At 52.1% G+C, this 17,340-nt stretch overlaps 1 protein-coding gene and 2 long non-coding RNA genes across 4 annotated transcripts in view; 2 read left to right on the forward strand and 1 right to left on the reverse strand.

Moving 5' to 3' along the window:
- LOC109497984 overlaps positions 1–10,204 on the forward strand; it is a 41,746-nt gene extending 31,542 nt beyond the window's left edge. Inside the window, exon 6 of the long non-coding RNA XR_006595145.1 lies at positions 8,746–10,204. This is a non-coding gene — a long non-coding RNA (uncharacterized LOC109497984). The remainder of the gene's footprint in view (positions 1–8,745) is intronic.
- A 1,092-nt stretch (positions 10,205–11,296) lies between these two features.
- Positions 11,297–15,504, reverse strand: LOC102902031. Its single transcript, XR_002154486.3, has 2 exons — positions 15,279–15,504; positions 11,297–12,972 (listed from the first exon to the last, which is right to left on the reverse strand). It is a non-coding gene; the product is annotated as an uncharacterized LOC102902031 (long non-coding RNA).
- Positions 15,505–15,588: 84 nt separating this feature from the next.
- Positions 15,589–17,340, forward strand: part of ADA (adenosine deaminase) — a 28,049-nt gene continuing 26,297 nt past the window's right edge. Inside the window, exon 1 of one of the 2 annotated variants that reach the window (XM_011280709.4) lies at positions 15,589–15,742. In XM_011280709.4, coding sequence (XP_011279011.2) covers positions 15,710–15,742 — 33 coding nt within the window. In that variant the 5' untranslated portion in view covers positions 15,589–15,709. Of the gene's footprint in view, positions 15,743–16,574; positions 16,617–17,340 lie in introns of those variants that run through there. The other variant, XM_045053575.1, reaches the window with a different exon arrangement.

The following is a 17,340-nucleotide window of genomic DNA, read 5'->3' on the forward strand; positions in this document are numbered from 1 at the left end:
TTCGAGATCAAGGATCATAGAGGATCTCAGGACTTGCAGGTTTCCTTGATTACCAACCTTAAAAATTATTTGCATCGATGTCACCTCTCAACCAGTTTCTTGCCCACATCCTGTTTGTGTTGGTGTAGTTTGAGTTTTATTATTTTTTATTTTCATCGATGTCAGTATTCTGTGACAGCTTCCCCTTAGCTAGATACCCAAAATGCCACAGCAGCTCCCCCGATACCCAAGAGGAGGGGAAGTGTGACAGGGAGGAAGTTGGAGAGGGGAGAGGCAGCATTCTTAATTGCAGTGAAAACAGCTTGCTTTGGCGGACTCTACAATAGCATGTGATCCTGAGTGTGCATTGCTGGGGCCCCTCCCAGGTCACTGGAAGTCGCCTGGCAAGTGAGGGGCTCTAGAGCTTAAGCTTTGTGAGTTTCACAGTAAGCCCGAGAAATCCCCTTCCACCTCTCCGCAGCACGAGATCCCCACCATGCCCACCCCATGAACCTCGAGCATCGCTTCTTCTAGGAGGCCTCCAGAGCCAGTTCGCTGCCCCAGGATGCTGGAGACCAAGTCTGTCTAGCTCACTGTTTGCCCTCAGTATATTTTGAGCAGTACCTGGTATACAGTAGACTCATAGGCTCAGAAGGCTGAAGTGACCTACCAGGGTCACCCAGATAGTAACTGCCAGGGCTGGGAATCCACCTGGAAGGAAGGAAGGAGGGAAGGAAGGAAGGAAGGAAGGAAGGAAGGAAGGAAGGAACAAACGAACGAACGGATGAAGGAGGGAAGGAGGGAGGGAGGGAAGGAAGGAAGGAAGAAAAGGAAGGAAGAGAGGAGGAAGAGGGGGGAGGAAAGGATGGAGGGAAGGAAGTATTGAGGGAAGGAAGGAGGAGGAAGAAGAGAGGGAGGGAAGGAAGGAAGAAAAAGGAAGAGAGAAGGAAGGAGGGAAGGAAGGAGGAGGAAGAAGAGAGGGAAGGAAGGAAGGAAGAAAAAGGAAGGAAGAGAGAGGCAAGGAAGGAAGGAAGGAGGGAGAGAAGGAAGAAAAGGAAGGAGGAAGAGAGGAAAGGAAGTAGGGAGCGGAGGGAGGGAGGAAGAAAAAAAGAGAAAGGAAAAAGAGAGAGGGAAGGAAGGAGGGGAGGGAGAAAGGGAGGGAGGAAGTAACCCCAGCTTCCCAGATGAACCGCACACCTCGGACAGAGAAATACACTTCTTGCCGGATCCCTCAGAGCCCTAGCCGGCCTGCTTCCCTTCCTCGGTCCTGCACAGCTGACTGGGAACCCAGGGAGGAGGTCCTCTGAGACCCTCAACAGAAATCTCCCTCCTGGGCACCATTGTGAAGCACAGAAGAGAGTGTTGACCCGGGTTTGAATCTCCAGGCCACCCCTTAGCAGCCCTATAGACTTGAGAAAGTTGGCCTCATCGTTATGCACCTCAATGTCCTCATCTATAATATGGGTTTTTTTTTTAATATTAAAAAAAATTTTTTTAACGTTTATTTTTGAGACAGAGACAGAGCATGAACAGGGGAGGGTCAGAGAGAGAGGGAGACAAAGAATCCGAAGCAGGCTCCAGGCTCTGAGCTGTCAGCACAGAGCCCGACGTGGGGCTCGAACTCACGAACTGTGAGATCATGACCGAGCCGAAGTCGGACACGAGCACACGCAGGGGAGGGACAGAGAGATGGGGAGAGAGGAGCTCAGATACGGGGCTCGAACTCACATCATGACCTGAGCCAAAGTCTAATGCTTAACCGACTGAGCCACCCAGGCGCCCCCTATAAAATGGGTCTTATGGCTGCACCTTGGTGGTGTTCGACCAGCAGAAGTGCTCTGGTCCCAGAGTAAGTGGCAACATCGCCTTTGTGAAGCGAGGCCTGAGCAGAAGGCTTTTCTTCCTCCTTTGCCGTCTCAATGCCCCCCAACCCCCGGCCCAGGGGGCCTCACCCCTGGGCTTCTGACACTGCCTTGCTGATGTCCACCAAGATGATCAACCTGCTTGTTACAGTCAAGTGACTTGGAATCCGCGTGCATCCCCCCATCCGCCTCTCGCTTTGAGGGCGAGGGCTGGCTCACCCCCGTGAGGGGTCAGGTGAGGGCCAACCTCACACCCACAGAAGTCAGAAGGCAGCTGCCCCAGGACTCTAAGCTCCTGTCATCGGGGCCAGACCTTCTCACTACACGTCCCCAGAGCCTCGCCCAGGGTCACACCCAGAAAATGTTGGTTGGGAATTAAGGTTGACACTGACACGCCGCCTGCCCCAAAACAGCCCTGACTCTCTACAGTGGTCACTGGGGACCGGCGGGGGGGGTGGGGGTTGGGGGGAGGGGCGGGGGTTGCATCTCCAGTGTTCTTCGCACCGTAATCAGCTGTGCTACGTGGCTCTCTTATTTCCCTACAGCCTCTAAGATAGATCCCTTTCCCCATTTCACAGAGGTGAAGGCTGAGGCTGGGGCAAAGCACTTGCCTGAACCCTCCCACACACTGAACCCTAGAGCCTGAAGGGGACATTCCCACCCGTGGACTCTGCCCGGGCCCTCCCTAGCAGTCATTAGGCCTAGAATTTCCCCTCAGGGAGTCCTTCTTTTCGATTAAGGACTGGGCCACTGCTAAAACGTAACGCAGTGACAAATAGCTCTAATATTTAGTTTTAAAAATCCAACACTGTTTTCCACCCAGAGGTCAAAACAGCTGTGAGCTCCTCAAGGGAAGGAAGGGTTTCCGGTGGTTCTTGCGTCCTCCTTCCCTGTCGTGGGGCCTGGCGTGGAGTAGGCGTGCAGTAGATGTTTGTGGAACGAGCTATGCGAGTGCAAAACGAGGGGGAGGCCGCCGCCTCACCGATAGACTCCTGCGGGAGGCCGCCTGGCACGGAGGCCACGGAATGAACAGCGGGGGTCCAGGGGAGGACCTGGGGAGTGGCCCTAGGCGGTGGCTGAGCCACCAGACAAAAGGAGTGGGGGGGGGGGGGGAGGACCCGTGGCTGGCCCACGTTGGACTGTGGTGGGACCAGGATACATGCCTTAGCAATTTTAAAGGCTTGAACGTCGGGGCTGCTTGTCACGGCAACCTATTCTGACTAATACAGCTTCTTCCGAAAAGTCGGAAATCGGGTAGCACTGGGCTCACTTTTCCACGCGGCAACGTTAAGCTGCCCCTTTCAGCCTGGCTGGGATTTTCTAGCTCACCTGATCCCTGACCTCAGTCTTCCTGATTGAGGCACACAGAAGACAGGGCACCAGTTCGAGGTCACAGTGTATTGGTGGGCAGAGCTGAACTTGGACTGAAGTCTCACGGCTCCTGGTCCAGGATTCTTTCTTAAGTTCTTTACTCGCGAGCAGAGAGGAAGTGAGAAAAAGAGGGAGAGGTTCAAAGTCTAGGGCCCTTTGGGGGTAAAGGGGGAGCTAAGTGGCAAAGAGGGGAAGGGGGCACCCCATGTAGTGGAGGGTGTGAAAAGATGGGGGAACCATGACTGCTCTGATTTCAGTTTGCAGAAGGCTCAGAAATGCCCTTGGGGCGCCTGGGTGGCGCAGTCGGTTAAGCATCCGACTTCAGCCAGGTCACGATCTCGCGGTCCGTGAGTTCGAGCCCCGCGTCAGGCTCTGGGCTGATGGCTCAGAGCCTGGAGCCTGTTTCCGATTCTATGTCTCCCTCTCTCTCTGCCCCTCCCCCGTTCATGCTCTGTCTCTCTCTGTCCCAAAAATAAATAAATGTTGAAAAAACAAAATTTAAGAAATGCCCTACGGGCAAAATCAGGCGCCTTCCCCAAGGGGCTAGACCTGCGTCTGGCGTGGAAGCCTGACCCCAATCCTCCCTCTCTCTCTCCCTCTTGGGAAAGAGCCCACGTCCCTGGTTGCCAAAGCCCCACTGAAAACACGCAGAAGCCAATTTTCCTTCCCAGATAATCACACCCAGAAAGAAACAATCTGCAAAATAATCCCCCGTCGAGGCAGTTGTGCCAGGAATGTGTGCGTCAGGAGGGCGGGGAGGGCACTCTGTGAAGGGTGGAGAGCCGTTGGAGGCGAGCCCTCTCCCAGTGGCTGTGCTGGGGGGCTTCGCCTGCTCTTTGAAGTCACTGTAACTCCCTAGTAACCTGCCAAGCATGCATTTCCCGGAGTGCATTTCCCAGACACGCCCCAACTAGTCGCCTCTGACACTTTTCTGCAAGTAAATCAGTGTCTTTGGTGGTGATTTTGTGGATGCCCAGGGGCTGCTGAGGGGCCGTGACTCCTTCTTTGGCTTTACCATTTCACCTCCCAGACCAGACCCACGGAACCCATGGCCGCGTTGCCGGAAGCTCAGCTTGCTCGTCACTTTTCCACGCTGATGACCACCACCCACGCCCCTGCTCTGGCCACCGGGGCCCAGCGGGCTTCCCAGCTCAGATCCCGGAAGGTGCTTGGGGACTTGAATTTGCATCCAGCTGCCACTTTCGCCAACAACCACCCACCAACCGCATATTGACAGGAACAGAGAGAAATTACTACACTGAGGGTCTGGGTAGAGAAAGAAGAAAAGAGAATGTCCCTTCACAGCTGCTGGCGCAGAAAGACCCCACTAGGAAGCTTCAGGAACGAGTGGGGACCTTGGGCACAAAAGCCTGAGTTGTCCTTAAGGAGCAATTGTGTGGTAGCTACACCAGATGTCCGTTAAACAATAATACCAGCAGGGGTACCTGGGTGGCTCCATCGGTTAAGCATCTGACTCTTGATTTCAGCTCAGGTCATGATCTCACGGTTGGTGAGTTTGGGCCCGCGTTGGGCTCTGTGCTGACAGCGTGGAGCCTGCTTGGGATCCTCTCTCTACCTCTCTCTTTGCCCCTCCTCGGCTTGTGCTCTCTCTTTCAAAAAAAAAAAAAAAAAAATAATAACAACACCAGCAAACTGTGCACATCTACAACTCCTTCCCCGTACTTCTGAATCCAAGAAATTCTGAACAAAATAAGGTTAGTACCAAAATTCATTTGGTGCCCCAAATCTAACCTGAGCACATGTATAAATATTCATACATTCTTTTCTGCAGAAATATTAATATGTTTAATTATGGGATGCTAACCCAGACCCCCACTGGTGTGTTACATAACATATGGTATGTGCTTTGTCTTTTTTTAAAAAGAGATTTTATCTTATTTAGTTTTTTTAGAGAGAGAGAGTGTGAGCTGCGAAGAGGGACAGAGGGACAGACAGAATCTTAAGCAGGTTTCATGCTCAGCGCAGAGCCTGACGTGGGGCTCAGTCCCACGACCGGGGGATCATGACCTGAGCCAAAATCAAGAGTTGGATGTTCAACCAACTGAGCCACTGAGGCGCCCCTTTAAGGTTTTATTTTTAAGTAATCTCTACACCCAACGTGGGGCTCAAACTTACAACCCTGAGATCAAGAGTCAAACACTTCACTGACCGAGCCAGCCAGGCACCCCTGGTGTGTGCTTTCTAAAACCCAAAAGCTTCCAAAATCCCAAAACACAGGGCCCTGAGACATCAGGGTTTCAGATAAGAGATGGTGGCCTGTAAACATTCTAAGTGCTTTAGATCTATTAACTCACTTGATCCTTGCAGAAACCTACGGAGTAGACTTGTTCTGACTATGATTCCCATTTTATAGATGAGGAAACTGAGGCAGAGAGAGGTAAAATGACTTGCTTCAGAGCTGGTGAGTGTTGGAGCTAGGGTTTGGCCCCCGCATCCTGGTTCCAGAGCGCACTCTCTGAGCTACTCCACCATCCGCCGGGGTAGGTGGTAACAGCAGGGATGAGCATGTTCAGCTACGTGTGCAGCAAACACATGCCCGGGAGCACGTGTGAGGAGCAGGTCTGCAGGGCGGCCACCCATCCGGTTTGCCCTGGAACTGTCCTGTGTCCCCAGAAACTCCTCGGTCCCACCAAACTAGGGCGGTCGGTCACCCCAGTTCTTGGGGACCATGTGCCCCTTTTCTTACCAGCATCACAAGCATCACGGTGCACCGAGGGGGTCCCAGGGTCTGGAGGTGCGTGTTGTTCATAGAACATGGCTCCTCAACCAAAACCGGGATCTCCTGCAGGCACTTCACCAAGACACCGGGAGAAAACTCTGGAGGAAATGGTGACTGTGTCAGACTCACGGAGAGGCCATGTGTCTGTGTTCAGTCGTTTGTAAGGATAAGCGTGGCTCTACCTGGCTTTCCCCTCGAGCGTTGACTTTGGACTCCATTGTAAACACAGTGGACATATTGCTTTGGAGGGAGATTTACTCTGATGTTCCAATTCAGAAATGACTAACTCTCATCCCCACCTTCAAATTTTAACTTGTTAACGTCCACACTTGACTTCTCAGAAATGAGCCATATCAGAGATTTCTTGTTCCTAAGTACAAAGAAGAGGGCGGCAAGGCCGTCGCACTTGACCAGCAGGTTTGGGCTATGGAGGCGAGAGAGAAGCATTCCCCGGGTTAAGAGCGAGAGAGAACCCTGTGTGCTGAGGGCGCCCCAAGAATGCAGGCTGGAGGCTCCTGGTTAAACACGGCAGACTGAACACATTTATTCGCCTCCATTGTTTTTGAAATTCTAATAAAATGACATAAAAGCATTTTTAAAAATGCACACCTCTCCACTGGGACAGAGAGACCATGTGAGGAGCTCACAGCAGATGAGAACAGTCAACCAAACTCTCGAAGCTGGAAAACAGATGGTAGGCTGGCTTGAGAAACCCAGGAAGTTGAACCCTGACTGTTCAGGGGAGCCATCAGGACACAAGACAACTGGAGATCAAAGGCTCAGGGATGAGAGAGACCAAGAACCTCCAAAGACCGAGGTGTAGGGCAGGACTGAAAACAGAAAGGCTGGTGGTTATCTGTCTGGCAGACGGCGGACTTCTAAGTCTCCTTCCCCAGATGGCACAGGCAGGACGGGACCTCCCGCCTCACAGCAGGAGGCTCACCCACGAGAGAGCCTGGGATGCTAATCCGTGATGTTCGCCGGGGCTCAGCGCGGAGCCTGGAATATAGCAGGTCCTTGGTAAGTTGTTGCTCTCACTATTATATTCAGCTACCCTCTTTCTGTCTTATTCTCTGATTTTCTTCTCTTGGTCAGACAGGGCTGTAAAGACACCTGAGGCCTAGAAGGCAGAATCTGGCAGCCTGGCAACACCCCTCCGCCCACCCACACACCCTCCTCACACACCCAGTTCTTTGATGTGGCACAAATGGCTCATTGTCTCCTCTTCTTGAGCAGGTGGACCTCGCATTTTAGCTAGCTACCTTGCCTCCCCGGCTATAAGCGTTTCTCAGTCTTCTTTTCGATTAGGTATGGCCATTTGACTATAAGAGTGGAAGTGTCATGAGGAAATCAGGAATTATCTGTAAAAGAGGAGAGCTCTTCCTTCACTCTGCTGTCTTGGGCTGCAGATGTGATGGCCAGTGCTCCAGCAGCCATGCTGGACAATGAGGATAAAGGCCACATGCTTGGGACGGCAGAGCAGAGAGATGGAAGGAGGCATCTGCACAGAGCTGCCATACTAGCCTGCGTTGCGCATCTTTGTACTTTTTTTTAATGTTTATTTTATTTATATTTGAGAGGGGAAGAGGGGCAGAGAGTGAGGGAGAGAGAGAATCCCAAACAGATTCCGTGTGTGAGATCTTGACCTGAACTGAAATCAACAATTGGATGCTTCACCAACTGAACCACCAAGCGCCCCTGGACATCTTTTACAAGACAGAGAAGTAAACTTCTTTCCTGTTTTGGCTATTATTAGTTTAGAATTTTCTACTGTATGCAACTGATTCCAATTCTGCCTGGTTAAATTTGAGTTGGGGCAACACCTTCCTTGTCCTCTTTCCTATTCAGAGACCAGAATCAGCAGAGACTTTGGCTGTTATGAAGTCCACAGGGCCAGGGACAAAATCTGGTCCACAGAGGTGTTTCTTAGCTCAATCAAAGCATTTAAGATTCAGGAGGTATTGAACACTTTTTTTTTTCTTACCAGTGTGACTTTTTTCTTTATTAAAAAAATTTTTTTTTATGTTTCTTTATTTGTGTGTGTGTGTGTGTGTGTGTGAGAGAGAGAGAGAGAGAGAGAGAGAGAGAGAGAGAGAGAGAGAGATTATTTATTTATTTAATTTATTCATGAGAGATCATGAGCAAGGGAGGGGAAGAGAGAGAGGGAGACACAGAATCTGAAGCAGGCTCCAGGCGCTGTCTGAGCACAGCTGGAACTCGAGAATGGTAAGATCATGACCCGAGCGAAAGTTAGCTGCCCAACCAACTGAGCCACCCGGGCGCCCCTCTTTATTTTTTTATTAGCATTCTTAGAGCTTTACTTCTTGGTTTTAATTAAGTTTAAAATTTATTATTGAAGTGTAATTGTGACATTCTAGTAGTCTCAGGTGTACAATGTATTGATCTGACAATTCTATAAATTACTCTTGCTCACCACGATAAGTATAGTCACCGTCTGTCTGAACACATTTTAAACATGGAAAGTGTGGTTTCTGGATTTCCTTGAACACTCGGAGGATTCGCGTTTCGGCACAGCAGCATTTCTGTGGGGCATCTGCCGTCTCAGTGCACAGCCCTTACTTCCACTGCTCTCCCACGAGTGAGGCGTGTCTGTGGACTATCCCACGAGCTAGGTCTGGGCGCGTGTGTCTCAGCCCACAGAATCCTATGAGCTAGATTTGTATATGGGTTACGCTGCGAGTTAGGTATATATGTGGGTTATCCTACGAATCAGGGATGGCTATGTGTTATCCCATGAGCTCAGTGTGTACATGTGTTATCTCCACTCAACAGATGAGGAAGTTGAGGCCCAGAGAGGACCGGCCCTGAGTCACAGAGCTGCAAGTGGAGGAGCCAGGACTCCGGACTGTCTGCATTCCAAACTTGCTCTGTTGGTCTTTGAGTTTGCAACCCTTGACTTCCCGACCCCTTGCTGAAAGTTTCACAGAGGAAGACAAGAGAGCCGAGGAGGAAGAAATAGTTGATGACCCTTGTCACATTGAATCAAATTGATGATGCTGGTTCCCCTGCTGCCCAGGAGCAAACCATGGAGAGGATGGGTTTTTTTCTGCATATCCTCAGTGCCTGGTGCAGAGCCAACCGAGGGAACTACGTGCCAAATGAATGAGGTGACCTGCCCTCTGTCACAGAGAGCCGGATGCGAACCCAGGGCTCCCGCCTGCCTACCCAGGCCTCTTCCCCCAGACCTGGCTGCTGTCCAACCTACCCTGCATCCCCTTGGATACTGGTAGAGGTCAAGAGCACAGGCTCTGAGTCTAGCATATTCACACCCAAATTCCAGCTTCCTCTTTCACCACTTCGAGCCTTGATTTCTCCACCAGCAAATGGGGCTAATCATGGAACCTACATCATAGGGCTGCTGGGGGTGGGGGGGGTGGGGATCTCTAGATGAAATCCTATGCCCGTGAATAACAGCGACCAGCATAAAATAGGTGCTCAATAAATAGTAGCTACTATTGTGACACAAATTTTGCATGAATGTGTGCGGTAGGGAGGGGTTTACCTTTGTCTTGAAATTCTTTCCTTAGGCATCATCTTGCCCTCTCTTAATCCAAGGCAACCTGAGCCTGCACAGGGCTGGGACACAAGGTCATGCTCATTAAGCGCTTCCCATATACCTCAGAAGCTCGACAACAATAACCTTAATTGCCTACTTACATCCTATCATTCCAACGTGTAGCAAGTGCCTACTTTCCCCCAGGCCCTGGGTCAGGGCTGGGGATCCGGGATAAATTGACCCTGTCCTGCCTTTATAGACTATCCACCTGGCTGGTAAGGTTAGACAAGGTCACACAATTCTCTGACACACATACAATGACAAGTCTTATGGGAAGGTCACCTTCCCAGGTGCACTGCTGGACTACATTTCCCAGCCTTCCCTGCAATTCAGTATGGCCCATGAGGCAGCTGTGGGGATTGAATGTGGGCAGGAGTGATGTGTGCACTTCGGAGCCCTTACACTCCTTAGTACTCTCTCCGCCCTATGAATGGCTGGAATAAAGATGATCCTCAGGGCCACCTGAGACCCACATGTCGTAGGACCAAGTAGAGAGTTGCCACCTGCTCACAACTGTTATATAAGCAAGGACTCTATTTCTAGCCTATTTGCTGGGTATCTATAACATTCTATGTGTAACAGTAGCTAGGGTTGCCCCAGCTGATAATCTGCCATGAAAGCCTGGTTCTCGTCTCTGTAACTTTTCCCCTTCCCAGCTCTAACAATCACATCGGGCTCTGCAGTACTAAGTTACCAGCTTAATTTGTTTAACTGGACATGATACTCCTGATCAGTATTGTGTCCAATTAGAATATTCTTTGTGGGGGATAAGCTTAGGAATCCCCCGGGTTTACACCAATGGGTTAACAAGGCATAAAGAAATAAAGTCATAAGATGCTCGCACCCGAGTTTGGGTAAACCAGATTGGCACCCGGAGAATAGAGAGGCACAAAGGTGCAGAAATAGAGAGGTGCAAAGGCACCCCAAAATAGGGGGTGCAGAGCCCCCCAAACAGGGAGAGGCAAAGGCCTGACATAGGAACGGCACAAAGGTGCCCAGCACACAGGTGTATGAAATAAACAAGATTAGATGTTCAGGGTGGAAGCACCCCAACTCAGTACTCTGGCAGAAAAGCTGCTTTGCCAGGAGGACAGGGCCAGGGTAGGTAAATTGGCGATTTGGACAACGGGCTGCCGCTGCAGGCAAAGCAGCCGAGAGTGGAGATGGTTAACAAAAGCCAAGTGCCTGGTCAGCCCTGAGGTTATTTCCTCTATCTGTCTCATCCCCTCGGCAAAGATAAACAGGGGTGCTGCCTCACGTCCACTGTAAACAACCTTCCTCCCGACTGCCCGGCGCCCGGATTTTGTTTTATATTGACCCAGACCCCAAACACTGTATATCTTCAAAACCCCCCTCCTTCCTCACGTTCCCAAGTTAACGTTCCCAGTTTCCTTGTCTCTTTGTACACACCCATCACGTTTGTAAGCCTTCCGATACTAATGAAAATGGGGCAAGGATCCTTATTCGGGGCTCTTGTCTTCTCCGGGACATCAGCCATCTCTCTCTTTAATCCTGCCTCGGCTCTTTTGCTGGCCAAAAGAGAACTTTAGACTTAGAGTCTATGACAATTCTTATTCATTAGTTCTCTGTTTTCATTCATTCATTCATTTGTTGTTGTTGTTGGCTGGAATTAGATCCCGAGCTAGATTTTTCTCTCTCCACCCCTCTTCCAACTCTGTAGACATTGGCCTACCCTGTATTTATGTGAAGGTCAAGACCAGCCTATATCACCCAGGGTCCCGGCAGAAAGCAGGCAAACACTAAAACTGAATAATTGAGGGGAGTTTAATAAAGGAATTATATTCATTAAGAAGATGAATACATTCTGAGGATATAATGCATAACAGGATGGCTAGCGTGGATAACACTTTTGCATAACTGAAATGTTGAAATGTGCTAAGAGTAAAACATAAGTGTCCTCACCAAAACAGACAAAGAGGTAAATATATGATGATGAGTGTGCTAATTAACTTGGTGGGGGGAGAATCTTTTCACATGTATGCTTGTATCAGATCATCACATTATACACTTTGGTTTTTTTTTTTTTTTTTAATTTTTAAAGTTTATTTTGAGAAAGAGCATGCAAGCGGGGGAGGGGCACAGAGAGGGGGACAGAGGATCCCAAGCGGGCTCGGAGCCCAACGCGAGGCTCGAACCTACAAACCGTGAGATCCTGACATGAGCCAAAGTTGGACGCTTAACCGACTGAGCCACCCAGGCGGCCCATATTGTACACTTTGAATATCTTACAACTTCATTTGTCAATCATACCGCAGTAAAGCTGGGAAAAAACAAGGGATTCCCAAAGCTGTGGCTAGGCGTGGCTGTCAGGGCCCAGCCGGAGAGCCCTCAGCATCGCCTCTGCATGGCACTCATGCCATGTAGCAGCAGGGTCAGTCTCCTGCTCGTTCTCTTTCTCCTGGTGTTTTCTAGCCATGGGAACAAGCTGAGCCAGCGGGTTGGGCAAGCCCAGAGTGCCCAGAAGTGAATGTCCTCAAGTCAAAGGGCGGTTGATAGATAAACCTCCCAGCCTCCTCACTCCTGCAGGGTTAACTCTGACACATTCTCTACATGGTCTCCCAGAGTTCGCTGCACAACTGAGCGCTAGGCGCCTGGTCCTGTAGCCCGTCTGCATTGGCTCCCTTCCTGTCTTCCTGCGTTTCCTGGGCCTCTTCCCAAATACACTGCCTGGCACTCAAATCTTCACCTCAGGCTCTGCTTCCAGGGAACTCGAACCCAGAGCAGAGCTTCTGGAAAGCAAGAAGGGGTGGAGCAGTAGCCTGAGGCTGGTAACTAAAGGAATCATCGCCTTTGAAGGCGGGCAGTGTGGCTTGGACCGGACCGCCTGCCAGGAGCTGTGGCCTAGGTGGAGAGACACAGCTGACCCGGTGGCTGACTGTGCAAGGGGGGAGAGAAGGAATAAACATCCTGACGTCTCCCTCCTCCCGCTTTCTGACCTCCTGCTGCTGCCCCCTGTTGGCCAAACCCAAGTCAGAGGGCAAGAGCGGCTGATGTAGTGGGGGGGGCTGCCTGGCACGGAGCAGTGCGTAAGAGCAAACACAAGCCGGGCAGCACACAGCCTGATTGCTTCTCTTTGTGTTTGACCTGCTTGAGAAGGCAGAATTTTGATAGTTCAGGATCTGCGAAAAGGCTTTTCCGGGTGTCAGAATGGCATAAACTCAGGTGCAGAGACTGGAGGGGCTGGGTGGCCAGGCACTAGCATCCCTGCTATCTCCTTCTGCTGGACCGTCTATCCCCAATGATTTAGTGGCTTCAAATAACCACCATTTTATTACATACCACAACTCTGTAGGTCAGGAGTTTGGGTTGGGGTCAGCTGGGTAATTCTTCGGTTCCACATGGCACGACCGAAGTCACAAATTCAGTCGGCGGCTGCTCTGGTCCGGAGGGTCCAACACGGCTTCACTGGTGTGTTTGGTTTCCTGGTGGGAGTGGTAGAAAGGCTGGGCTCAGCTAGACTGCAGTGGCTCTACACGGGGTCTCCAGCAGGATGGGCTCAAGGTGGTGGGACTTCATATGTAGCAACTCAGGGTTCCCAGAGAGAGTGTTCAAGAGGCCCCAGTGGAAGCTGCCAGGCTTTTGATGAGCCAGGCTCAAAGTCCAGGAATGTCATTTCCATCGTGTTCTGTTGAATAAGGCCCTCCATCCAGCCCAGATACAGAAGGAAGGAAAGCCACAACGGGAGGAACAGCAAAGAACTTGTGATCAATCGCCTTTACTCCACCAGCAAGTTGCCCAGGTTGACTAGTGTCTGGGAAACGCACCAGGAAGTCAAGGGACAGATGTGGGACAGGGACCAGAAAGTCATGCATGACAGGGGCTGGGGAGACAGTAACAAGGCAGAGAATGAAGGCTCTAGAGTTGGATTCGGATTCAATTCCATCTCTGCTACTCACAATGTGCGCTAAGCAGGCTGTTCCACTGTCTGAGCCTCAGTGTCCTTATCTGTAAAATGAGGAAGTCTGTTCCCACTGCACAGCATTGCTGCGAAGATTCAACGGGATGGTGCCTATAAAGCACTTCCCAGGGTACCTGGCCCCAAGTGTGTCTCAATAAATGAGAGCCATTCCTTTTTTTTTTTTTTTTTTAACATTTATTTTTGAGACAGAGAGAGACAGAGCATGAACGGGGGAGGGTCAGAGAGAGGGAGACACAGAATCCAAAACAGGCTCCAGGCTCTGAGCTGTCAGCACAGAGCCCGACGCGGGGCTCGAACCCACGGACTGCGAGCTCATGACGTGAGCCGAAGTCGGACGCTCAACCGACTGAGCCACCCAGGCGCCCCTAAATGAGAGCCATTCTTATCCTGAGTTACATGGAGAGCCAGGAAAGGGTCTTGCAAAAAACTCTGACTCCAACCACGTATTGGAAGGGTCATTTTTGACCTACTCTCTCCCTCACTGCCACATACAACCCAACCCAAGTCCAGCTGATTTTACCCTGTAAGTGTAGCTTGAATCTGATTTTCCCCATCTCTTCCACTGTCACCACACTCTGCCTAGACCACTGCAGCAGCTCCCTTTCTAGTCCCCCAGGGATGTCCTCTGCACCCCACTGACTCCCCCCCCCCCCGCCAATGTTTTCCCCTCACAGCAGCGAGCCCAGGCTTAACCTGTAACATGCATGTGCACTCAAAGCACCTGGAATCTTGTTAAAATACAGATTCCAGTTCAGCAGGGCTGGGATGGGGGCTGGAAGTGTGCATTCTAATCAGCCCCAGGGAATAGACGCCAATGATCCCTGCACCATACTTTGAGTAGCTGAAGACTATTTTTTTCCCCCCAAATAAAAGTTTGATCCTGTTTTGCCTCCATTTACACCCTCCACTGATTTTTCCAGTGCTCTCAGGAGCAAAGACCAATCAATCCCTCACCGTGTCTCACACACCCCCAGTGTGATCTAGCTCTCACCTGACTAGCCCCATGCCACCCACTTCCCACCCTGTTTCCCCCTTATATATCAATTTATTTATAACATTATGAAATGAAATAATGCTACTCAAATACTGGACCGCCACCTGTAACCAAAATGTACCTGTGAACTCCTCTTCTTCCCCTTCTTCCCCATTCCCCTGAGACAACATTCTTAAGTTTGTGTTTATCTTTCCCTTCAAAAGTTTTTTCTACATGTGCATGTGCCCACACAAGCATATTTTTGGTTTTGCTTTTACCATACATTCTAAAAGTTGCATCATAGTGTACATAGTTTTTCTGCAACTTATTTCTTCATGCAGAGTAGTTTCCGAGATACGTCTAGCTTCTCTGCAGCTGGAGTCCATTCAATTTCACGGTTGTGTAACATTCTATAGTGAAAATCCCAGTTTTTGCCCGCTCCGTGCGATGGGCATTAGGGGGTGTTTCCAGTGCTGTCTGCTGTGAGGCACAGTGCTGCCGTGAACATCCTCGAAAATGCTCTCTGACTGCACGCAGGCGGGTTTCTCAAGGGTAAATGCCTAGGAGGGGATCTGCTATGCCTCCCTCCTCGCCGTTCATTCCCCAGAGCCCTGGGGTCTCACAGAGAATGTCCTCTCCACGTGGGCTGCCCTCTTCCACTCCACCCCTACTCCCCGCCCCCCCCCCCAAGTAAACCCAGAGAAGCCTTCGCCGACCTGCAAGCCACGGCTAGTCCCCATTAAGGCCCCCGACTGTACATTTATGTTGTGGGATTATGTGATGAGCGTGTGTCTCGCCCAGTAGAGTGCAAGCCACACGAGGTCTGTGACGCTCACCGTTCCCAGCTTCCAGGTCGGGCCTGGCACGCTGCAGGCGCCCAGGAGGTAGCCTGAATGCTGCTCGAGGGGCCAGGAGGGAGGCAGAACCAGCCAGGCGGCTGGAGCCCGAGCCCACAGGTGGCTCCAACACTGCGTCCCGGGGCCGGAGGTTCAGGGCGGGCGACGGCCCAGGGGGCGCTCGGATTTGTCCCCGCCGCTCGCTAGGAAGGAATTCCAGGAAATACACTACCCCGGTCTGAGGGGCGGGGCGGGGGCTCCGGCTGGGGGGCGGGGCGGGGCTCCGGCGGGGCGGGAGCGGGGCGGGGGCTCCGGCTCGGGGGCGGGGCCGGGCCGCGTTAAGAGGATCGTGGCGGGCCGCGGTCCAGGCAGGTCCCCCGGGTGAGCACCTACCGGCGGAGGGAGCATTGCTGGGGCGCACGCTTGGCACCATGACCCAGACGCCCGCCTTCGACAAGCCCAAAGTGAGCGCGGGGGGGCCTTGGGGTCCGGGGGGTCTGGCTCCTTGTCTGGCTGGAGGGCTTAAGGGCGTCCACACCCCGGGAGCAAACCCGGGCCCCTGCAGCCAGCCGCTTTCTTCCCTCAGCTCAGGCCCCCGGGGTGCCTCCGGGCAGTTTAACGAGAGACAATGAGGCAGGGAGTGTCCTGAATCCCGAGGCGCCCCCGGCTGGCCTCCGAGTTTTGCTTCTGCCCCTGACTTGTCCTCTCTGAGTCTCAGTTTCACTACCTGTTAAATGGGCCTTGTTGGCTCCGCCAGCACCGGGTAGCTGTGTGAACCTAGGCAGGGGGCTTGACCTCTCGAACCTCAGCCGCAAAATGGGGCCCAGTGTCTACACCCATAGGCACCTAAAGTGTTGCGGAAACAGCTTTATGCTCCGACACTGTGATGGGTTTGCGAGCGCTGAGGATCTCGGGTTTATGGATAGGCCAGTCGGAAGGACCGTGCCATAGAACCGAGGGAGGGGAGCAGGGCGCCCCTCTCTCCCCACGAGGGGCTGAGTGGGCTTTAGGCCTTGGGTTCATTCCAGGCCAAGCCACAGCCACTGGCCCCAAGGGATAACTCCGTGGTCCCTCCTCCCACCAGCTGTGGCCTCTTGGGAATGCCTGGGTCAGGGAGGGTCTAGGCCCACTTGGCAGGGCTTTGGAGCACTGAGATTCAGTCCACAAGAGGGGAAGAAGGGTCCAGGAGTCCGCCCAGCAGAGTGAATGGGCTAGCAGGGTTTGAGACTGCTGGGGGTGGGGGGAGGGGTCACAGGAAGGAGTGAGCTGTAATCAGACTCCACTTCCCTCTCTGAGAAATGGGTGTGAATGATGACGGCAGACACCATAAAAGACTTGGTGAGTATCCCATGTGTGTGCGTGCGTGTGAGTGAGAGAGCGAGAGAGAGAGCTGGGTGAGAGCTGGAGGAGGTAAGGCCTGCCCCTCACTGCCGATGCCCCCACCACAGGGTAAATGCTCAGCTACTCTGCCACAAGTCAGTGCTGGGGAGCGCTCCTGCGGAACCCTACCCCACGCCTCCCCCGCACCTTGTCTGGGTGCCCCCATCTTTCCTTGTGAGGGCTTTCCCCCCCCCCCTTTTCTTTTTAAAATGCTTTTGGATTCCCTCTGCCCTTGGCGGGGGAACCACCTTACCTTGTTATGAATCCTAAGGCAGTAGACAAAGCCCCCTGACTGGAAGCGACCTTGGAGCTATGGAGATGATAGGTAACACTTCTGCAAACTTGCTGTGTGCTCCACATCTGTCCCTGCAATACTTGTAGCAGCCCTGTGAGGGAGAGGTCATTGTTACCATTTTTTGGCCTCACCCAATCCTCTCTGATTCCAGCTGGTGGGTTACTTCCCCTCTAGGGGCCTCAGTTTCCACACCTGGGAAATGGGCCCCACCTGCTTGTGGGTGGTGTGGTGGTGGGGGGGGGGCGGTCCAGAGTTAAAAGGGGGTGCTTGGGAGGGAAGGTAGAGTGTCCTCCTCTATGTAGGTGAAGATGTGATTAAATTGTATATTGCAAGGAGGGAATGTGCCTGCGCTGGCGGGAGGAGCAAAAAGGAGCCTGTCTCAGCCAC

This window comes from Felis catus, chromosome A3 (genome assembly GCF_018350175.1).
Source record: "Felis catus isolate Fca126 chromosome A3, F.catus_Fca126_mat1.0, whole genome shotgun sequence".
Lineage (NCBI taxonomy): Eukaryota > Metazoa > Chordata > Mammalia > Carnivora > Felidae > Felis > Felis catus.